The sequence below is a fragment of the Typopeltis vanoorti genome, chromosome 16 (genome assembly GCF_054136105.1).
Source record: "Typopeltis vanoorti isolate ZY-2024b chromosome 16, IOZ_Tvanoo_1.0, whole genome shotgun sequence".
Taxonomy (NCBI): domain Eukaryota; kingdom Metazoa; phylum Arthropoda; class Arachnida; order Uropygi; family Thelyphonidae; genus Typopeltis; species Typopeltis vanoorti.
In genome coordinates, this window is record NC_143564.1 from 44,807,691 (window position 1) to 44,833,403 (window position 25,713).

The following is a 25,713-nucleotide window of genomic DNA, read 5'->3' on the forward strand; positions in this document are numbered from 1 at the left end:
TACTTTAAAGCAACATTGAAACAAACGCACAGGCTGTTTTGCAAGTATAATCTATACACTTTCAAACCAGCTTGGAAACTGTCTTCGTTTCTACCGTATACCCAAGATAAATTACCACCTCTCTCCTTGACTGGTGTCTATCATGTGCTCTGTTGATATCAACTTTGTTTTGGACAAACGTGCTATTCTTCTTAAATTAGAATCCAAAACAGCAGAACTACATCAAATTCTTAGAATATGCAGTCTGGCTTTGCTTACCCTGCCATTGATATCAAACACACAGTTCTTTGGAATCAAACCAAGATTCTTCATACATTAAATTTGATCATTTGTTTTTGAAACTTTGACACCATCCAAACCTTTTCACTTGCATTGGCATTCTCAAAGTTTTGGGAGATAATTGTCATTAAACCTTTCATTATAATTATTATTCATATTATAAATTATAAACATAATTATAAAAATATATAAATATAAAAACTGTCAACATATTAATTTAATAGTGAATAAGTTATAGAACTTGGTATTTGAATTACAAAAGCTACCAGTTGTTTCCCTTTTGAAATCTAATAGTGCAAGTAAACACTTACTATCTGAATTCTTTTGATTCATGTTTTGAATGTTGTCAACTGATCTTCTGTTATCTCTCTAATGATATCCTTGTAACATAATATGAAGCATACTGGACTTCATCAAATTCTGTTTTTCTATACATGTGTCAGCCATTATAAAAATACAGTAAGATCTTTTCTGTTGTTACCATTCAGTTCATTAAAACTATTAAATTACTAATTTCTTCATCATTTTCTTTGGAAATTTTTTATTCACTATTTTCTAAGGTCTACTTCTCTTAGAAATCTAGGCTAGTAATCTGCTATTACATGTGTACTTCAAAGAACATATGCCATAACTCTATTATCTATTATATTCCTGTATGGGCTCTTTTAATTAGATAAGAAAGAAATTTGATGAATTGATCATATTTTACAATATCCTGACTCAGTAATAAATATCTAAATTTTCCTCAGAAAATTACTTTTTGCTACTGCTTCCTTTTTCGGGACTTGACCAGTTCATTTCAAAGTTTACAAGTTTTCATCATCTTCAAATTCCTGACATGTACACTCAAGAGGTGTACAAGATATGATAGTACTACATGAAAAATTTTACATCGTTACTAATTTCCTGTCTACAGTTTTCCTCCAAATCAATCTGTTACCTGTCAAGACTCCAACATTGTCAGATCTTATATTTCTTTCTTCTAAGACACTTTTTACCATCTCAATCCACCAATATCTTGGTCTTCCTCTAGGTCTTTTTCTTAGGAGTTCCCATTTTGGCAGAGAACACTTGTTTTGCTTAACTTTCCTCTCCCATTCTCTTTAAATGATCATACCACCTGAGATTAGCTCTGCTAACACATTCCTGGATACTAACAATGTCAAGTTCTTTCCTAATATCCTTGTTTTTAATATGATATTGCCATTGATGCCGTCTGTTCATGCCGCTAATCTTTCTCAGGACTCTCATATCTGCAGTCTCCAATCTTTGGTCAAGTGTTCTACTTCTAACCCAGTTTACAGATCCATAAGTTATAATTGGTTTGAACACTTTCTTGTATACAGGTAATTTAGTGTTTTGACTAATTTCTCTCTTACTCCATATAAATTTATTCAGTTGATTTTCTACCATACCAGCTTTGTTGATTCTGTTGTCTATTTCCATATTTAATTTACCATCTTCACTAAAAATTGTGCCTAAGTAGCTGAAATGCTTTACTTGTTCTATAGGTTCTTCATTTACAATGCAGTTGATATTTTCAATGTTTCTGCCTATTTTCGTTGTCTTTGTCTTGTTGTTGCTGACCTTCATACCATATGTATTACAACAGTTATTCAATTTAGTCAGGGAATCTTGCAGACTTGTACTGGATTTAATTAGAAGTATAACATCATCCACATGGAAGCATTTAAACAATACTTAAATGATGTGATATCAGAATGTGTCCCAAGAATTTGAAGAATAAATAGGGTAGGAGTCAAATGGATGTGTAATCTTATTAAACAAGAGATTCATAAGAAAAAGACGTGAAGGAATAACGTGTGCATTAGGATGACGTCAGTTACGAACGTTATAAGCAGCAGGCTAGAATAGTCACAAGTTGTACACAAAGCAAAGTCTGAGTATGAAAAGAAACTGGTTCTGCGTGCTAAAGACAACCCACAAGAATTCTATCGATATGCTGCAAGTAAAAGAAAGAATGAATATGAAAGGATAACTTTTCTAAATTCAGATGGCGTGAGGGTTACAGATGCAGAAGAGGTTGTTCCACTAATGAGTTCCTATTTTGTTCAAAGCTGTCAACCTGGTGTATGCAGTACTGAGCTCAGTGCTACCTCTTCACTGGATGAAGAAACGCAGGTGTATGAGGATGAGATATTAGAGCAGTTGCACAAATTGGATAAGAATTCAGCAATAGGGACTGATGGGACATCAGCATGTGTGCTAAAAGAGTGTTCAGCTGAACTGGCTATTTCCTTGACCAGGCTGTTTGATATGTCTCAGAACATTGAGGATTCCACAGGAATGGAAGGAATGTATGGTAATTTCACTGCACAAGGGTGGTGCAAAGACTGATGTATCCAACCATTGACCAATTAGTATCTCAGGAGTGGTGATGAAGATTTGGGAAAAATTGGTTAGGGTTCGCATTCAGAGATGGGTTGATAGTGAATCTCTAGTTTTCAATGAACAACATGGATATACTAAGGGAAGGTCATGTTTTAGCAACTTGCTCACAGTCTGTAACAATGTTAACATTGAACTAGACAAAGGGAATGTATACACCGTGATACTTTTGGATTTTTCTAAGGCTTTTGACAGAATACAGCATGGTAGACTGTTGCATAAATTGAAGAATATGGGTTTTGATTATAGAATATTATCATTGTTAAGAGGATGGCTGACTGACAGATATCAAAAAGTGGTATACGGGGGATGTTAATCTGCAAGATTTAAGGAACCAAGATCTAGTTAGCAAGATATGGGAGGAGCATGGGGCAACTTCGAGGTTTACCAGCGCCACCATCTCTTTACATGGCGTATGGAGTGCAAATAGTTATAAGGACTTAATACAGCTTGGACTTATGCAGAAGGATATAAAAGTTCTTTTCTTGAGGGCCCTACAGGACACTGGTGACATGGCGTTGCCACCAGAGAATGAATACAATGATAACTAGAACAGGCATAGGGTAAAACACTTGTAAAGGCTTAGATCTATATCAAGTGTGGACGAAATGTCTGGATGTGATGTAAGGGAAGTACTGCCCATAACCAGTACAAAGATTAATAAAAAAAAAAAAAAAAAATTAATAAAAAAAGTGGTGTACCACAAGGATCAGTGCTTGGTCCAATGTTATTCAATCTGTACATTATTGATATTGGGTAGGATTTGACAAGTGACGTTATTCAGCTATTTGCTGATACAAAGATAGGTAGAGTAATCAGGAATGCTGTTGATATGCAGCACTTGCAGAATGATTTGAATAGGCTGGAATTATGGGTGTGTGGAAATGGATGTTAGTAAATGTAAAGTCATTCATTCACTTCGGCATGATTAGATATCCAATGTTGTATTATACTGGTGGGATTATGCTAGAAGAAACTGATGAGGCTAGAGATCTTGGAGTGTTAGTAGATAGAAAGTTGAAGTTCAGAGGCAATGTGGCAAAAATTGCAAATACAACTAACAGATAATAGCAATGCTGAAATGAATGTTCACATGTAAAGATAAGGATATCATTTTGCCTCTGTACAAGGCCTTGATAAGACCTTACTTGGACTATTGTGCGCAAGTCTGGTGTCCTGATTTCTGTTGTGATTCTGATATATTGGAGAGAGTATAAAGGAGAGTGTTAAAAACGATATCAGGATTGTGGAATACTGATTATGCAGACAGATTGAGAATTTGTAGACTGCAGACACTAACAAACAGGAAAAAGAGGAGTGATATGATTGAGACCTATGAACTTCTGAAAGGGTCATACAGGATTTCACTTTATGACGGTGGGGAAAGGAAAAGAGGGCATCCTTGAAAGCTGAGAATGAAGGCTGTTGAAAAGGGGGTGAGGGCTAGATTTTTCTCTCAGAGGGTAATGCGTGATTGGATTGGATTGCCATTAGATGTGAGTGCAAGCAGTGTGAATGAATTCAAGAATAAGTATGATAGCTGGTGTGTGTGTGTGTGGTATGTGGCCTCCCTTGATGAGTCTCTGACTTCCTGGAGGTCTGTCTTAATAATAATAATAAACTCCACCATGTGCACAATTAGTGGGACAATGTGAAGCACCTCCCTCTCCTGGCTGCCTGTCCTATCTAACATTGCTCCATCAAACATACAGAGAAGACAAACCTCGATTAAAGAATTTAATAAAGCAATGAGCCACCCACTCCTGACCCTGCACCAGACTCATAAATCCACCTAGTCTTTGCCTAAAATCTAGAAAGTCTTTCTGGTACATGGACGAACTCTCTTCAGCTGCCCTGCCATCAACATCTGACATGTGGAGAGAATTCTGGTCCAACAAACGGCTTCCTGGTTGAAGATCCCTGTGCTCCACAGCCTGGTTTTGTTCTTCCTAGGAAGATTTGCTCATCTATCAACAGGATCAGAACTAACAAGGGCAGATGTGGCTACCTATTACATAAATGGATGCTGTTAGACCACCCTTATTGTGATTGTTCTCCCATGGCTCAGACGATTACTCATTGTGAACGACTGCCCAAGGCACCAATTTCACGGTGGTGGCCTACAGGACATCCACTAGGTGACAGATGAGGCCTTGTGGATTGGCTTTCCAGACTGGACATTGAACTGTAGCTGTTTTGTATTCCTTTTGCCATAAGAATAAATAAATAATAATAATAATAATACCGCTTTCCTTCATAATGTGATCCATATAGATAATGAATAACAGAAGGGATAATGTACATCCTTGTCTGACACCAGATTTAACTTCAAACCATCTTTCTGTACTTCCTTCAGTTCTAACTGCTGTCTTACATCTCAAATAAAGACTAAATATTGCTTGATATAATACTCCATTGACACCATACAACTGTATTGTTTTGAATAGCTTTTCTCTTGAACTTTGTCATATGCCTTTTCCAGATCTACAACATTTAAATACAGATCTTTGTTATATTCCCATGATTTCTCAACTATTTGTGGTAAAGTGAAAATCTGATCCTCGAAGACTGTTCGGCATTATTCCAGCTTGTTTTTAACAAGGTTCCCTTCCAGGTATATTTGCATAAATCTTACCAGGAAACACTCGATAAAGAAATACCTCTGTACTTTATTTCTCTTTTTATATGTGGGCACTATGAGAGCTCTACTCCAATCACCTGGAATTCGTCCCTCTGTCTAGGTCTTCTGAACTATGCAGTGCAGCCACTGTAAGATTTTTATACCTCCATACTCAAGCCTGGTTGAATGGTCTCTTTCTGCCTCTTATCCACATTTCAGGCTTTTGATGGCTTTTTCTACTTCAAGTATGGATATGTATTCCTGATGCATACCTGGTCAGTGTTTTTTACCAATGTGCTGTCACTGCATGTTTCGTTTAGCAATTTTTCGAAATCATTACTCCATACTTCAAGGTTATCTTTCTCCAGTTTTCATGTCACCTTTATCATCTTTGATTCCTTTTACAGCACTCTTTCCTCCATTTCTGAGGTTCTTAAGCAGCCTTCCAGAATGTTTTGTCATCTTCTTGATATTTATTTTCTATGATGGAAGTTTTTTCACTTAGCTATGCTACCAATTATATATTTGGTTTAATCCTTTATCAAGTGTAAGCAAACAAAGTTTGCACCTGAAGTATTTTCAGGACTGGGGCAACTCGTGGTAAAGGTGGTATAGGTTCTGATCTTCCCTTAGTATCCCATAATGCAAAGCACATATCATTATGGGTATGTATAATGCTATGCATTATGGAAAGGGTCACTACCCAGACCGGTTTCGACCTTTATTTAAGTCTCGTCAGTGGGAGCCAGACCTAAATAAAGACCACAATAAAGATCGAAACCGGTCTGGCTAGTGACCCTTTCCATAATGCATAGCATTATACATACCCATAAGGATATATGCTTTGCATTATGGGATACTAAGGCAAGTCAAGTGATCAGAACTTATACCACTTTTACTGCGAGTTGCCCCAGTGTCCTGAAAATACTTCAGGCACAAACTTTGTTTGCTTACACTTGGATAAAGGATTAAACTAAATATATAATTTATAATATTGTGTTAATAATAACCAGTCCATGTCCCCGAACAGAAATCCAATAGGTATTTGCCATTATTATTAGCTTTGCTCTTTTCTCCAAATTTTCCCAAAATATTTTTGTATGTCTGACAATCACTTCCTACTTTGCTATTTAGATCCCCAACAAGGATCAACTTTTCCTTTTTTTTTATTGTCAGTTGTTTTCTCTAAATCCTTAAAAAATTCCTCCACTTCTACCTTAGTAGAACCTTCTGTGAGACCATAGGCACAAATATTCCAGCACAAATTGTCCAGTTTCCCATTCTGATATTTGCCCACATCGCTCTACTTGATATTGCTTGCCATTCAAGAAGATTCGTTTCGTCTTTTGTGTTCAATACTATAGCTACACCTTCTTTTCCCTGATTGCCATTGCCTGAATATAACATTTTGTATTTATTGCTCAGAAAAATCTCACCAGAATTTGTCTTTTTTGTTTCAGTCACCCCTATTATGTCGATCTGGTACTTATCTAATTCCTCAGCTAGCTCCATTTCTTTGCTATTCAGACTTCTTATATTGATAGTACCGATCTTTAACTCTGGTGATGTTGAGTTGGGGTGTGTTTTCAGATTTGTTCCAGTAGCTCACTTTTCACTGTTTGCCCTCGTTCCCTGGCGAAAACAACGGGGCCTTGCTTAACTGGCGACGCCCCAGCCAGCATGAAATTCTGTCATGTTGTACCATCATTTTGTATATTGGTTTAAGCCAATAAGAATACAATTTGGTCGGCTAAATCCCAAATTACCATCCCATTTTCGTCCGTTCAGTATCCAGGTCAATACCTAACAGGATGCACTACGAGAAGGTGAGGATTGGACATTTGGTCAGAAGCCCTGGTCGGTTCTCTGCATCTCTTTAAAGGCAATGTGGAGGTCTCCTCTCAGTTATACAGTTTTGACCCTTAAGCACCTTAAGGAAAACAAATCTTCGTTTCTTAAATGATCATCAAATACTGATTTCACAAATGACTGAAACATGTGACAGAATTTTTGCACCCTTATCTTCTTTCTTCACTGGAATATGAAAATTTCCTGAATTCATATAAAATTTTAAAAAATGATATTCTCCATTTAAACTCACCAGTAATTCCTTAGTTTGGCCCAAATGAAAGTCAGTAATTTTAGTGATCTTATTTATAGCTCTGAAATTAAAATAATCTTAAACTTCCGTTTAGTTTTTCATTCAAAATAAATGAACTATTCCAAATTAGATTTTTCAGTTATCTTTGTCTTTTCATAATCCTGTAATAACAGAGGGTTCTGGTATTACTCGACATAAATTGGAATTCATGACTCAAGTACTCTTAATTGATACTCAAAAATATTATACACTGAATGCTGAACTAGATTAGTGCATGGCATGAAAAAATAATCTCTGTAAAAACATGAGAAACAAAATTAAATTTTGCTTGAATTTTGAAATCTACTTTCTTTTCTAGGAGTAGACATGCTTGTTGTTGTCCCATCAGTTAGTTCTCTGATCTTTCTTATTTTCAGTATTATTATTATTCAAACTAGCCACAATATTTATCCTATCACCTAGTCATTCAATGATTGTTAACACTCTTATTCAATTTCCAGGAATGACCTCTTGTTCTGCATCATTCTTATAAACCCTCTTAATAACTTAAAAGTTTCTCTGTCATAGCCCTTCTTTTCTGCCTACCAACCAACTTTTGCAACATATATCGTCATAGAGATCATCCCATTGACTACTCACCACTTGGTCACTTGCCTCTGGATATACCCATGCATATGCAGTGTAGTTCCGTGGAAATGGGATTTGTATCGATAGTGCTAGGCTGTCCACAGAAAGACCATTCTAAGTTCAATTCTAGTCACTGGCTAAGGAACTTTTCTAAGCTTTCTTGACTGGTTCCTGAGTTAATCAATCTCTAGTATGGGCAAGCAGGGTTTTTTTTCTGGTATGCATACCCCCCCAGGGGTATGTGCTGGGCCGTTCAGTGGTACATAAAAAATAATCAGTAAAGGCGGAAAAACAAGTAAAGTAAACAAAATGCAAAATGTTAGTTATGGAACAATAAATGTCAGTATTTAAAAATGGCTATTTTAAAAACAATGGATACAATTTATAGAAATGGATTTAAAAAGGGTACACAAGTGGGAAAAGGTTGGGAACCACTGGTATAGAGTATTGCAACACTGTTTTATGGCAATCCACTCATATGATGCTTTTTAATTATGACCAGTGTCCATTTATATGATGCTGCATTTGCTCATGCTGATTTACATTTATGACCAAGCCCATTTATACAATGCTGCAGTCACTTATACAATAGTTTTTAGCAACATGATGCTCCTCTGAATCAACCAATGCTTGGGTTTTGTGAACTATTTGTTTACTAAATCATTGCTTGTTACATCTCTTTGTGGTTAAGTGTTTCGCTGAATTATTAACTGTTTATGACTATTATTTTATTGTTGTTAATAATGGTAGTAAAATTCAATTACACTTGTAAAGAACACATGTAAACCTATTACTTTAGTTACTAAGAATAAAATTATTAAATTTGATGACAATAGGTATCGAACTCTAAGATGGGCTGCAGGCTAAACTTACCTCACACTCCTCTCGCTACTGTTTCAAACAAAGATAATACTATACAGAGTGGTTAGTTAATACTACAGTTATCTGCAAGCATGACAATCTTATTGACGAAATGAAAAAACTTTTACTGGTGTAGTTTGATAGCTAAACTGGTTAGCGTGTTCCCTTAAGTCAAACTATTGAGAATAATTTTTTCATTTGCAAAAATTCTGAAATTTTTCTTTGCATATCTGTCATAAATAAATGCTTTATTTATGATTATACAAAGATTATTTAATAATATAATTTTAAACTTAAAATGTACTGAAGATGCCTGTGACACACAGGCGAAAATTATACTATTAAATAATCTTTGGATGTGGAGGAGGATCATTGATTTGTTATATGATTGTGGTCTAGAACCTAACGTGTTGTATGACATGGGGTATGCCTAATACAGGCATACCCCTGTCTTACAACACATTAGGATTAGAAACCACAAGATGGTGGCAGTTGTCTGCCTCTCTTCACTGGATACCATTTAAAATTAGTAACAGTTTGGCTGGTTATCTCTGATTGGCTATGGTAGAGAGTGACTGGTCTCCAGAAGTTCGGATTAAATCAGCCTCTCCTACTCTCTGCAGAGAATAAAATGTGTTAGTGGATTTGTGTGTGTGTGTAATATTTCTTACTGCAATATTTCTACATTTACCAGCATGTTGTACTACACATGTAAAGATTAAACTATAAACAGCACTAGATGTTATGCTTGTTGCATTGAAGCATGCACATTATTATTATTATTACTACGTAACACCTCCAGGGAGTCCAAAGACTCATTGAGGAGGATACCTACTCTACAACTGTCCGTCTCCACAAATCAACTATGTTCATCATCTACACCAATGCCGTCTGCTGCTGACCACCACTACTAGTATTTCACAGACAAACATCAATGGCAGGATTCGAACCCACAGCCTTTTGGCTGGAGAGTGGATATGCTAACCACTTGGCCAACCAGGCCGCCTACATAATATATACTCTGATATCATTTTGATCTACAGTTACTCCTTACATCTATATTGGGGATGACTGTATCTTGTTATTCCTGTTTTTGTTTTTAGCCATTTTTTGCACCTTCACTTTTCAGCTTTTCTCATCCATTCCAGCAATCCTAACAATTTCATCTTGCTATCTCTTCCTTGGTCCCTTTGTCTGCTGCCATCCACAGATCTCCATTCTGTCAATAATTTAGGCCATCTTGCATTGTTATGTCTTGCAATATGTCCAGTCCATCTCCATTTTGAATACATAACGCTGTAATCAAATTTTTAAGGATTTAGATGAAGTACACCTGTTCTTGATTGTATCAAACAAGGAGGGTATCCTGTCTTTTAGTGTCACACAAAGCATATTTCTTTTATTCTTCTCTGGGTAACTTTCACTTTGTAAATCATATTTTGAGTTAACTTCCAGGTTTCACTGCCACATGCAATTACAGGTAGGATACACTTATTGACAACTATTGTCTTCAAACTAATGGGAATATCATCTTTTTAGATATCTTTCATCCTCCCAAAAGCCATCCAACCTAACTGTATCCTTTCTAATTTTTATAATTTCTCAAAGATAAATATATGAATCTACTCTCTCTACTTCTCTGTCTTCCAGTATATCTCTTTTTTTTTTTTGTGTGTGTGTGTGTGTTAAATTGCTGTTCATCATTACTTTCATTTTGTTTATATTTATCTTTAACCTAATTTGACTGGATATTTGAGCTAATTCTCTTAATTTTATTTCTAGATCATTGGCACATACTAGAGTGAGACATAATTTGAATTTTGATACAATTTTTAAAAATGTAATCACTTGGGAAATGATTATTTTCCAGATTGAACTAAAGAAAGGAAGTGACTTGAAATAACTCATTTTACTTACTTATTTATACACAAGTTCCAATCTCCTTGGACTATAATCATAGTCATACAATCTGCAAAAGCTCTGGCAGAAAAAGGGACATTCAGTAGATCGTCGACACTGTTTGTAAATATAGGCAAAAAAAGTTATAAATTATTTACAGAAAATTATGTATTAAAAACTTGTCTATATCAGTGTCCTAAACACATTAATTCACACTCCATGCAAAACAGATGAAACTCAGAAAATAAAAACAGCAACTCATGGCAGATGACAATGTTCAATTGGGTTGATTCACACAATAACCACCCACAGCCACTAATGACTTCTGGGCTGTTTAAAACCATTGGAACACTAAGAATTTGACCAGCTGCGGCATCTCTACATCTATTCAAGTGGCTCAAAGGTGTCCATATTTGTCACCACACACACACACACAGTCTATTAATGTGAATGTGATGCAATATTTACACGTCAAAAGGTGTCCTCTTCATGAAGTAGTAGTATGTTGTGTTTAACTTTAGGAATCACACAAAATCAGGAAACAATTAGGAGAGTCTTTAACAGGAATAAAAGCAAAAATATAATATCGATGATATTGCTATTCTGTGTGTGTGTGTATATATCAGGTAACCAAAAAAGTTCATGCAGTTTTTCATAATAAAAATTAAACAACTGCAAAAATTTTCATAAAATATTTTTTCATTAAAATAAGCACCTTCATAATCTACAACTCTTTCCAAACAAGATACAAGTTTGTAAATTATGCTTTTATGAAATGTTTTGTCTTTAGAAGTAATAAACCTAGCGACTTCTGCTTCCATCTGTTTTATTACAGAACTGCATCCTCCATAAGTAAAATGAGAATATGGAGGATGAGGGAGTATCTCACATCCTTAAGCACAAATCTTCTCATGGATAAGTTTTGCATTGTTCTGTAAGAATAGCACTTTTCCGATTAACTAATCCTGGCTGTTTCTGAAGTAACGCATCCTGCACATTTACTTGAGTTGCATCGAGTAAATCTTGGCTGTAATTGTTTGGCCTGCAGCGAGATGCTTGTAGTGGACAACACAGACTCTAGTCCACCACACACAAAACATAGTCTTCTGGGGATGAAGCGGTGCCTTTGAAGTGTGTGGTACTGGATTATTTGTTGACAACAATGATAAGTTTGCTTCCTATTAGAGTAAGAGATCCATTTTTCATCACAAGTGAGCAAGTAATCCAAAAGTGGCTCATTTTTATGTTGTGAAAGAAGTGAAGAACAAATTGATAGCCTTTGAAGTTTATTGTCATTTGATAATGTATGCAGGACTCATTTGCTTAGCTTCCATGATTTTCCCAGTTGATGCAAGTGTAAATGAATTGTTCACCACTCATGTTAAACATTTGTGAAAGTTCTTGACATGTTAATCTTGAATTATTTTCAACAGCGGCACGTAATTCTTCATTATCAATAATGGAGGGTCTTCCTGAATGTGGTGCATCATCAAGAGATTTGTCACCAAAAAGAAATTTTTTAAGCCATTTCTGTGCAGTACGTTCTACTACTACATCATTTTCCAAATGCTGCACATATCTTATGGGATGCTTCTGAAGCCTTCGAACTAAGTTTAAATTCATAAATCAAACAAGCCCGAATTACACCAGGTTCAACTGACATTTTAAAAAGGCTCATAGTCACAGAAAAAGAGTATGCACCAAGTTGGAGTACACCAATGGACTGATGTGTATCTGTGCCTTATGACACACAAAAAATTTCACTCTGGAAACCAATTACAAAATAAAACAATTTACTGCAGCAAACTCTACTGAAAACCACACAAACTTTTTTGGTTTTTTGTTTTGTGTGTGTTTCAATGCTGGCAGTTATGCAGGGGAAAAATTATCGAAATCTTATAAATTGGTGAGTTTATGACTGTGATACATTAGGTGACTGTTGCATCTAGGTTGACACCTGACTAGTGAGATATTTGCCTGATTAGTGAGTCAGCACAACATTTTTCAAGCCTGTGTGTGTGTGTTTATTTTGATTATACTCTATTAGTATATCAGACCTGTCTTTTCACTTGCAGCATCACACATATCATGATGGTTTTCACTGTTGTAGATCTAACTTGAAATATTCTGTTTTACATATTACTTTACATATTATGATATTACTTTGCATGTTATAACATGCAAAGTAATATCATAATATCCATTTTTTTCTGATCTCTTAATCATTTCACCAGTGATGGCCATGAGCAATTTTCTGCAAGAAGTAATTTTCATAGATGATATACATTAATTATTTTTATAATAAAAAGAATTGTCTTTTATATATCAAAATGAGATATGAATCAATTGGAGTTTACCTTTTGTTATAGTGATGTTAACTTTATGAATATGGGTTTGAAATTAGTTACACACACGTGTGTGTGTGTGTGTGTGTGTGTGTGTGTGTGTGTGTGTGTGTGTGTGTGTGTGTGTGTGTGCGCGTGCGCGCGCATCGATTTCAGAAGAACGAATAATGTTTGCTCTCTTAGCTTATATCTTGATTACAAGAATTTGTAGATAAAATTAGCATCCATCACTGTATAAAGTTTACAATGAATATTGAATTAGATAAGGAATGAGACATTTCAAAGTCAAATATCAGAGACTTTTTTTTTCCCCCATTGTTGTGCATACTTATAAAATATATCATAACTCATATTTAGCATAAGTATGTTTCAAGAAACCGTGCGGTTAGCCTAGTGGCTTTGCGCTTCGCAACCATATGCCTGGTTGCGAAGTGAGGAGCTTAAGGATCTTCCTCAGCCATAGCCAAGTTAGCCGGTCTTGGGCGTGGGCAGCAGGGTTTTTTCCCGCCAGTTTATCTGGGGTTTTTCATCCCGCAAGCAGGCAAACCGGCCCAGTGAACACACAGGTTACAGTCATAAATACTTACGGCAAGGAAGGCAACGGGAAACCACCTTGCTCGTAATCATCTCTCCCTAGAATGGTAGCATATAGCTACCCTCCCCCGGCCGTATGGCAGATGGGAACCAGAAGAAGAATGTTTCAAGATTAATAATAATATATTTATCCAGAAACGAGGATTTATTAGTTGTGTAAATCTTTACAAAACAGTGTTGGGAAAAAGTACACTGACTGGTTTACTACTCAAGATGACTGGTAGATTCCTCAGTCTAAAAAAATAAATATCTATAAACAAGAAAGTATGGATTACTTAAATTAAGGGGATATTAAATCCCACATAGTTTTAAAACCGAATTAGAAACTCAAGGATTGGAATCAAAGAGTTTCTTGCTGAATATAGTAAACTATAAAGTATCGGCGACACTAGCGTTAGCCAATGCAAGTGATCCTAGTACGTAGTACAATACCGGACGACTCATTGCAAAGGTGGGGGAAGTTCAGATCGCTATTCTTAGGTATTTTCCATAATGTAAAAACACATTTCCTAGGAAATGTATGCTGTTATTACATTATGGAGGGAGGTCACTACCCAGACCGGTTTCGGCCTTTTTGGAGGCTTCATCAGTGAGTAGCTAGACCTAATACCGAAGTGTATAGCGAAAAGAACTTATATGCTCTGCGAACGAGTTTTCCAAACAGGTGCAACCATTAAGTTACTTGAGTATAAAGAGCTAATAAGCTTCATTTCGGCAATGAAAACATTACTTAAATTAAGGGGATATTAAATCCCACATAGTTTTAAAACCGAATTAGAAACTCAAGGATTGGAATCAGAGAGTTTCTTGCCGAATATAGTAAACTATAAAGTATCAGCGATAAATACCTAAGAATAGCGATCTGAACTTCCCCCACCTTTGCAACGAGTCGTCCGGTATTGTACTACGTACTAGGATCACTTGCATTGGCTAACGCTAGTGTCGCCGATACTTTATAGTTTACTATATTCAGCAAGAAACTCTCTGATTCCAATCCTTGAGTTTCTAATTCGGTTTTAAAACTATGTGGGATTTAATATCCCCTTAATTTAAGTAATGTTTTCATTGCCGAAATGAAGCTTATTAGCTCTTTATACTTAAGTAACTTAATGGTTGTACCTGTTTGGAAAACTCGTTCGCAGAGTATATAAGTTCTTTTTGCTATACACTTCGGTATTAGGTCTAGCTACTCACTGATGAAGCCTCAAAAAAGGCTGAAACCGGTCTGGGTAGTGACCTCCCTCCATAATGTAATAACAGCATACATTTCCTAGGAAATGTGTTTTTACATTATGGAAAATACCTAAGAATAGCGATCTGAACTTCCCCCACCTTTGCAACGAGTCGTCCGGTATTGTACTACGTACTAGGATCACTTGCATTGGCTAACGCTAGTGTCGCCGATACTTTATAGTTTACTATATTCGGCAAGAAACTCTCTGATTCCAATCCTTGAGTTTCTAATTCGGTTTTAAAACTATGTGGGATTTAATATCCCCTTAATTTAAGTAATGTTTTCATTGCCGAAATGAAGCTTATTAGCTCTTTATACTTAGGTAAGAAAGTATGGATAAATTTTAAATTTATAATAAACTGTTAGTGTTAAAGGAGTGTTGCATATTATGATTTAACGTGTATCATACTATCTTTCTTATAGAATTTTTAGATAATTGTGAAAATTGAAGTTTGTGATGTTTAAAGATCATATAGGAGACTTCAGAACATCATGTAGAATTGATCCTTGGTCATTGTTAGGAGAGTCGTGAGTGAATCACTTTATCGATTTTTTTTTGTCAGCATTGTGGCAATATCCCATTCCATTTTGTGGTTTGTAGCAGAGGCATGCGAAGTAAAACAAGTTTTATCCTTCCATTTATGGGCATGTTACTTAGACTTCATTTTTTCTGATCTCAAACTTGTACCTGTTTAAGTGATGTAAAAACAATGTGACTGATCTAAGGCCTGCATGAAAGAATTTTCATGCAAAGTATGGAGCATTTATTGTCATAAAAGATGATGACAAGGGAAGATGATGGAAAGGAAGAGCTCAAGCTTTTATTCTATGAATTCATTCTCAACTGTTATCAAAAATCAAGCCTACAAACTATAAGTAAACATTCTCACTATCAAGACTCCATATCTTCCTTTTGGCAGATCTGCCAAATGCCACGTGATCACATTACTAAAAGGACAAAATCAGAGTGGCTTACAAACATTCAAGTTATCCATAACCTCTTAAAATCTCCAAAAGACAAGATCCTCTTTTCAAAAATGCCTAGTCATTTACAAAATTCTTTGTTCACATGGCCTTCCTTATGTGATTCAAACAGGAAGAAGTTTTGAGATTGCAAAAAATAATCATCTGAGTGAAGTTGCCTATAAATCAAAGGATTAAATGTGGTCTTACATCTCTCTACCAAACTATAACATGGAATGAGATGCTTTTATGATCTTCATAGTTAGAAGAAAATCTTGTATTGCATTTTATCAAAAATTTATTAACAGAAGTGATCCTATTGCTCTTTTATGTGGTCCACAAACATCACCAACTTCACTTTTGCCAACAGTTATATAAAAACTCAACATGAGAACAGATAGTGTTTGTTCATTTGCTGCACACGTCTCTTTGTATTTAACATCTCTTTGTGTTTAGCATTAACAGTTTATTATCATATTTAAAATTTACTCCATACTTTTTTGTCTAAAGATATTTACTTTTTTTTTAGACCGTGAGGAAACTATCAATCATTTAAGTAGTAAAACCATGCAGTCAGTGTATACTGTTTTTGATAAAGCATCATTGTTTTATGAAATTGTGATTTATTAATTACTGTTATTTTCATAAAATAGCGTAGAACAACTCAGTAATTATTTAGAGCTTAAATTTTATAATAATAAGTAAAACAGAATAGCAGTACAGTTGTATGCAGCCTTGTATAAATAATAGATATGTTATATGTTTCCATGTTTTTTGGCATTTTATATATCACACTTCCTCTGTTCTTAAATATAACTGATATAACTTAAAATATCCCACACAAAGATATATTTATCCTTTTTCTTTTGTTTCCTTGCAGACTTGGAGAGGTACTTGGCAAGGAAATGATATTGTAGCCAAGATTTTACGTCTAAGGGAAGTACCCCCACGTGTTTCCAGAGACTTCAATGAGGAATATCCCCGATTAAGGATTTTTTCACATCCCAATGTTCTTCCTGTAATTGGTTGTTGTAATAATCCTCCTAATCTGATTGTGATCAATCAGTATATGCCTTTTGGAACGCTGTTCACTGTACTGCATGAGGGCACAGGTATATAGATTTTTATGCTTAGACATTATTCAGTGTATTATGTATAATAAGTGTTACTTATTTTATATGTAGAAATTACTTCTCGTCAACCCACTAGTCTTTTTTGGGAAGAGAGAGTTCATGCTTTCATGCTGCAAGACTATGAACATTGAAACTTGTTAACTGCATTGACCGTGTATGTACTTTTTTTTACCCTCTCCCCCATTTTTGATTGGAAGCAGAGATGAACAGCAAGAAAAGATGAACTGATACACATCTAACTCATAGATGGTGATTTGAATTTTGTGTTCATATATAAGTAGATCTAGATATAAAGCTCAAGTTTGCAAGTTAACCTCAACTGTTATGTCATGCTTTCTATTCTGCTTTAGTTATTTTTCACAAAGCTAGTTTTGTAAAATAGATAAAAGAAAAGAAATATTTAAGCAGAATTATATATAATAATCTAAAATGTGATTCTAGATTATCTAGAATCAAGAACTGATGAAGGAATTGGACCATATAAAATGAGACGTTGTGAGCCTTTCAGAGATAAGAAAAAACTCTCATGCGATTAAAAGATGGACATCTGCTCTACCACTGTGAGTGTGACAGAAACTCAACTGGTGGTGGTGGTAGGATTCCTAATAAATAAAACAATCAAGGACAGTGTCCTGTTTGTTAATAAAATAACATCAAGAATAGCTGAACTAAGTCTCTCTTCATAAATAAAAGATACCAACTGAAAATTATACAAGTATATTCCCCAACTACAGACCATCCAAATGAAGAGATAGATTTCTGTGAAACATTAGAATCCACATTAAATAATTCTAAATTCTACATAATTATAATGGGTGACTTTAATGCCAAGATTGTAAGCAGAGATGACCATCTGAACTCCATCGGTAAATTTGGGTTTGGACAGAGGAATGAAAGAGGAGAAAGACTTGTTGAATTCGCAGAAGAAAATAACCTCTCTTTATTATGGACAGCTTTTTCAAGAAGAAAATCAACCGAAAATGAACTTCGAGAAGCCCAAATGGACAAACTTACAGTGAAATAGACTTCATCCTCTCCAACAGAAGATATATAATAAATAATACTGAAGTGCGTAATAGATTTAATACAGGAAGTAACCACAGACTAGGACTAGTAAGGGCAAAAGTATGGATCAATAAAAAATGGGAACAGAATAAGCTCATAAGAAAAAGGTCCACTTTAGTGAATCTACAAAACTTCTACCACAATAAAAGCTGTTATAGAGAATCACTCAAAAATGAACTAAAAAGTTAAACACAGCTACTACCATCGATGATGCTAATGAAATATTAACAAAATCTATCTTGAATTGTGCACTAGAAATAGGAGGTGTGTAAAAAGGCACCAAAGAGATGAAAAACTAAGACAAGAAACCTTAGATCTGATGAAGAAAATAAGAGATTTGAATGACACCAATAAAATAGAATATGCGGAATTTTGTAAAACTATACATAAAAGGATGAAATATGAACTTAGATCATATAATACTAGGAAAATTAAAGAAACAATAGTAATATAAAGATCCTAAGATGAACATACATTGTCAGTCGGAACAAAGGAAATAGCTGCGGTAAGAGGAAAAAATGATGAACTTATAAAAATTAGAGATGCAATAATCAAAAGAATTCAAGAGTTTTATACTGAACTCTATGAAGACAAAGACCGTGACATCCAAGAATCATCTATGGATAACTCGTGAGGAAGAACATGATGCCCCTGAGATCTTACAAGGCGAAGTGGAAATGGCACTGCGAGAAATGAAGAATGGAAAGGCTCCGGGAGAAGATGGAATTATGAGACTTCTTAAAACTGGGAGGAAGCCCTGTCATCAAACAGCTGACTAAACTCTTTAATAAATGCCTACAACAGAGAAAAATTCCAAAAAATTGGAACAATTCATTTCTAATATTAATTTTTAAAAAGGGCAATAAGGAAGAAATTAAAAACTACAGACCTATAAGCCTACTCCCCGCAATATATAAAGTTTTCACAAAAATTATAAATAATAGAATAAAATTTAAACTAGAAGGAATACAATCCTGTGAACAAGCTTTTGTAATTAAATGTCCAAAGTATTGTAATTCTTTCTAAATCCACAGGATTTAGAAAGAATTCCAATACTTTGGACCATATTCACACATTAAGACAGCTCATTGAAAAATCAGTTGAATACAATAAACCCTTATGTCTGGCCTGTATAGACTATGAAAAAGCATTTGATTCAGTTAAAACATCTGCAACACTGAAAGCTCTTGAAACCCAGGTAACTGAGAAACCATATATTGAAACACTAAAACATATTTACAATAATGCAACTTCTGTAATGAAATTATATAAAAACAGTGAAAAGTTCCCAATACAAAAAAGGCATCCGGCAAGGCGACACCATATCTCCCATATTATTTACAGCTGCACTAGAGGAGGTCTTTAGAAGCCTTGATTGGGAAACAAAAGGAATAAACATAAATGGAGAAAGGCTGCATCATCTGAAATTTGCAGATGATATTGTCCAAATAGCAGATAATCTTGAAGATCTGGAAGAAAGGCTAAATCAACTAAATGAAGCCTCCAGAGTAATTGGATTAAAAATAAATAGAGAAAAAACAAAAATAATGATGAATAAATATATTAACCATAGAACTCTCAAAGTTGAAAACCATGAAATAGAAGAAGTTACTTCATATGTATATTTGGGCCAATTGTTATCCTTTGAGGAGTGCCAAAGAAAAAAGAATTCACCTTGGATGGATGGCTTATGGGAAAATGAGAGACATATTCAGAAGTGACATCCCTATGAGGGATGAATCAAACCAACAAGTCCTGAGAGAGATAAATGAAACAAGAACTCTAATTAAATCGATCAAAATTAGAAGAGATAGGTGGTTTGGACATATACTTCGACATGATGGACTTGTGAAAAGAATAACTGAAGGTAAAATAGAGGGGAAAAGAAGAAGAGGCAGACCAAGGAAAAGCTTTCTTGACCAAGTCAAAGACAGCACGGGTTTGAGGAGTTACCAGGAGGTTAAGAAGAAAGCTAATGATAGAGCGGAATGGAGGAAATTGCTGCTGAGCTACCAGTCCCAAGACTGATGCAACTGATGATGATGATCCCTATGAATCTAAAAAGGAAAGCTTTCAACCAGTGCATACTTCCTCCTAACATATGGAGGAGAAACATGGACTTTAACAGAAGCCCTAAATAAAAAGCTGAGAACAGCACAACATCGCATGGAAAGAAGTATGCTAAAAATAACATTAAGAGATAGGAAGACAAATACCTGGATAAGATCTGAAACAGGTGTCATGGATATTGTAAAATACATTAAACAGGCTAAGTGAAGATGGGCTGGCCATATTGCCAGATGCAGTGATGGGAGATGGACTAGGAAAAACAACAGAGTGGAGACCAATGGATGGAGCAAGACAAAGAGGAAGACTGAGAAGAAGGTGGAGGGATGAACTGGAACAAATTGCAGGAGTGAGATGGATGGGAGAGGCAGAAAACCAAGTGATCTGGAAAATCATGGGGGAGACCTTCTTCCGGCAGTGGACAGAACCAAAAGGTTGAAGAAGAATCTAGAATGTAACTTGGTCAAGAAATGGTGGCATGTCTTTTTTTTTTTTTTTTTTTTTTTTTTCTCCCCAGTAATAATGAGTCCCATAATGTTTTACCATAGAAAAAATTATTAAATGAATAATTTGCCAGTTGGTCACCAAATAGTTCTACTGGAATAGACAATAAATGTTTTTATTGTCTATTCTGTTATCACATAACTGTTTACAATATGTGTTTAAAATTTTGTAAAATCAAAAGAGATGTAGAGCAATTCCCCTACACTTATAAATCATGCCATAGTTATTTTTATTATTTATTTATTTATTTATTTTTAATTTATTTATTAAGTCTAAACTAGAGGGAATACAATCCCATGAACAAGCTGGACTTAGAAAGAATTCCAATACTTTGGACCATATTCACACATTAAGACAGCTCATTGAAAAATCAATGAGCTGTCTTTGGAGTGACACCTCCAGAGAGTCCAAACACTCATCAAGGGAGGGCACCTACAACTCTCCATCTTCACCACTCAATCTACCAACTACAGCGAACCTCATCATCTACACCAACAGCATCTACTGCCACCACCAGTATTTGCACAGACAATCAAACATCCATGCACATGGTGGGATTCGAACCTTCAGCCTTTTTGGCTGGAGAGCGGATATGCTAACCACTCGGCCAACAAGGCTGTAAATAAAATTATGCTGGATAATATTAAACAAAAATTAATTCATATTTGATTCAAAGCCATATTTATATCTTATTCTTCTGAAATTAGCCTTCCTTATATAGCTTACAATTGAGTCAAAGAAAAGAAATATGTGGAACAGTAATTTATTTGTTGGAGGGGGGGGTGTACGCTGTAGCGAACTACAGCGTACACTTTACAGTATTGTGTTAAGTGTACAATTATCTCTAAGTAACTATGTATAACAACCATCTCCCAACCAGGATCTGCAATAATCCTCTCCATACACTGAACATTCTGGACCTTTTTTTTTTTTTAACCAGTTCTGCTTCCAGGCTATGCTGTTGAGATGACTGCTTCCTCTTGAGAATTCAGATCACAATCTCACCCAAGTTTCATTCTTGTGGAAGCCATTCATAACATTGTGTAATTTTTTCTTATAACAATGCCAAGTGGGAAGATTTCCATGACTTTTACTCCTCTTCCAGTCTTATTACTGTTTTTCTTCAAATCAAGATGCTCATTGTGTTCTTGTGGCAGAAATTATCCATGTTGGAATATAGGTTTTCATTCCTCACCCTTTTCAAAATTCCCTCCCTATATCCAATCCCTGATTTTCCAAAAAGTGTTGTGGTGGTCCAAGAAAAGAACACAGCTTATTGAGAGCAGCTTGAGACGAAAATCCCAGCTTCATTGACAGCTATACTGGCAATACTTGCAAAACCATCATTAAAAAATCTGTATGGATTTCCTCGATCAATTTTCACAGCAGATTTCTTGGCCTATCACCCGCCCTATCACATCATCCACTTCTAGGCATGCACTATGGAAAAATTTGGAGAAACCTATGCTATTGCACTCAACATTTCCAAGGCATTTGAGTGTCTGACATCAAGCAGTTCTCAGCAAATTGCCATGTTATGGGTTTCTTCCTCTGATTGTAAGTGGATTGCCAGTTTTTATTGCATTGCATGTGTTCCTTAGTGCTGATATTCCACTGACCATCTTCCTTATATATATACAAATGATCTGCTCTTACTGATCACAAACTCTATTCATTTTTGTTGATGATAGTACTTTCCACTTATAGAAAACAGAATCAATAAAGGTGGTATGATAAGAAGTCAACTGAATAAATTTATATGGAATAAGAGAGAAATTAGTCAAATGCTAAATTAGCTGTATACAAGACAGTGTTCAAACCAATTTTAATTTATGGATCTGAGAGCTGGGTTAGAAATAAAACACCTTGACCAAAGACTAGAGACTACAGATATGAGAGTCCTGAGAAAGATTAGGGATGTGAACAGATGGCATCAATGGCAATATCATATTAAAAACGAGGATATTAGGAAAGAACTTGACATTGATAGCATCTAGGAATGTGTTATCAGAGCTAATCTCAGGTGGCATGGTCATTTAAACAGAATGGGAGAGGAAAGTTAAGCAAAACAAGTGTTCTCTTCCAAAATGGGAACTCCTAAGAAAAAGACCTAGAGGAAGACCAAGATATTGGTGGATTGAGATGGTAAAAAGTGTCTTAGAAGAAAGAAATATAAGATCTGACAATGTTGGAGTCTTGACAGGTAACAGATTGATTTGGAGGAAAACTGTAGACAGGAAATTAGTAATGATGTAAAATTTTTCATGTAGTACTATCATATCCTGTACATCCCTTGAGGATACATGTCAGAAATTTGATGATGATAATGACTAATTTTACTTATACAATAAAATAAAGTATGTCTATGGAGAGGAGATGGTTATTAGATTCTTTTTCTGTGATGAAGTGTATTTTTGGATGTTGGTGTTGTTAAGGGTACTGAAAATGCATGTAATGTGTTTGGGCAATGAGCCAAATAGTAAATACATCATCTACATAGTATTGCCAGACTGTTGGTTTATCTGTGGCTGTGTTGTGCACCTGGTATTCTAGAAATTCCACATAGAAATTGACTGGTGTGTTTGTGTGTGTCAGGAATAGGGGAGGGAACCCATAGATATCTCATCTGGTTCTCTATATTTTCACTTTCCATGAACATAATCAGAATGAAAGGTGAATTTGAATGATTGAAATATGTTAGAAAAGAAATGTTTCATAAGGTCAGGAGTCTCTGTCTGCATTGGTAAACAAAGAAGTATAGTGAACTCTGTGTTATCTAAAACTCAATTAATCTAGTACTTCGTATAGCCAAATTACATACAGGGTGGCCAAAATTAAACTTACCCTATTCGGAGCCTTATGTAATTCGATCTAATAACTGGAATGTCACCAAATTTGGTAGGGAGAATAATCAAAACATGGGAAGGAGTCTGCAAAAAAAAAAAAAAAAAAAAAAAATGCTTCAGAAAGTTGCCGATAGAGGGGATATGCCATACATTGTAAAAGAGCATTAAAATTGACAGACAAATGAATAACAAAGACTGAACTGAAATGAAAAATTACCTTTATGTGTTGCACTTATGATAACACAGCAATAAACATTTAATATTAATTTAATTTAGCACAGTAATTACGTTATTACAGTTACTGGAGCATAAGTGTTGTCACAATCCTGTTGCACAACTCAAGCACATTAAGTTCACCTATGCAAAAGAGGACTCAGATCAATGTGGCTACTGTTCTCATGAACTAGAAATATCCTGTATATGGCATTCTCAACGACAGAACCTAACATGTCTGAAGGAATGTGATTGCAGTCCTTTAAAGCTACCAAGTTTGAGACACCACCACAATAGATATTGGACTTCAGGTAACCCCACAACCAAAATTCACATGGAGTAATATATGAGGGGGAGTGAGGTGGCCATGCAACTGGAAAGCAAATAATTTCTCTTTCTTCTGTGAAGTAATGCCATAGAAGCTGCTGTACCAGTCATGTGATGTGGATGCAAGATAGAGGTGTTCCATCTTGCATAAAAACGGTCTCATCCAGACATCATTGTTGCTGAAGTTGCAGAATGACAAAACTTTTTCAGCATATTGTACTATTTCCATGCATTAATGAAACAAGTTACTGGTTCTGTTGGAGTGATGTCCTCAAAAAAAGAATGACCCTGTTATAAAATCTGCTGTGAAGCTACACCAAATGATAATTTTTGGTGAATGTAATAGGAGTTCCTGGAGCATACGGGGTGATTTGGAAGTCCAAATTCAACAATTTTGAGTGTTTACAGTTCCGTTCAGATAAAAATGCACCTCATCTTCTGACAGAATTTTCTAAGGCCAGGCATCATCTGCTTCCAATCTGACTAGAAATGTCAGTTGCTTATCATAATCATCGTGTAGCAGTTGCTGATTTTGTAAGAATAATGTGTAATAATTTTGCATAAGACTTTCACACCATGGAATAAGGTATATCCAATTGTTGCACTACTCCATAGGCACTGATACTACTAGCAGCATTTTCATGTGATGTGTCGACAATCGTGGTAGCAACTTCAATTACTTGTAGTAGCATTTGTCCTCTACCAGGTCAAAAACTTCCAAAGATCCTGTTTCTTAAAACTTCTGAATCATTGATCTGTGTTAGCTGATGGAGGACCTTTATGGCGGGTTCTAAACCCATGATGAACAGCTGATGCATTACATTCATTTAGGTAAAATAACTTTACAAGTAATGCATGATAAGGTGATGATATTGATTCCTATTGATGATAATTACACTGGCCAACAAAAAAAATTTTTTTCCTGCTGATTATGATCTGACACTTGTTTTTTACTAATTTGGGTGCGCTGATTTCAAATATCAAACCCATTTTTCTCTATCACGTCAGGTTTTTCCTCTATGGCATTTTCTTTTTGCTAATTTGTAAGTTTTTGATAGTTTTTAGGAGGCAGTACTATTTAGAGGATCAAAAAAATCGATTTTTTAATATTATTTTCTAAAAGTATGTACTTTTAAAAATCTGTTCCTAACTTTTTATCAAGACATTCAAAAAATTCCTGAAGATATAGCCTATTATTCAAAGTGGTGCGCAGATCAGAATCGGAGTGCTCACTGCTCACGCTCGTTAGTAAACGAATAAATGCATAAGAACCTGCAATGGCACGTACTGGCGCTTTGAATGCGAGAGAGGCCGATAACCGACCTAATACATTTAGGTGATGAAAAGTAGGCGATGACAACTGCCTAAAACAAACGAATGCTATATGCGTCATAGCAGACAAAGAATGATCGAAATCAGTCAATCGTTAATCGATCGTGAAAGTATGATGAGCACTTATAACGTTTCAATAAAGTTTCTGGTTTTTTTTGTCTTGTTAATTGCATGTTAGTCGGCAGTGAAGAAAATACATCATGTCTACTACTCGAAATTGTGTCAATAGTGTAGATTCCTTCTGCTACATTTGTGGCAGCTTTACTGTTCCCAGTCAAAGGACAAATATCATTG

At 35.3% G+C, this 25,713-nt stretch overlaps 1 protein-coding gene across 1 annotated transcript in view; it reads left to right on the forward strand.

Annotated features, from left to right (window-relative positions):
* Ilk (integrin linked kinase) overlaps nt 1-25,713 on the forward strand; it is a 165,384-nt gene that overhangs the window by 73,372 nt on the left and 66,299 nt on the right. The window contains exon 7 of the mRNA XM_090406216.1: nt 16,813-17,044. Within this exon, the coding sequence (XP_090262342.1) occupies nt 16,813-17,044 (232 nt within the window). The remainder of the gene's footprint in view (nt 1-16,812; nt 17,045-25,713) is intronic.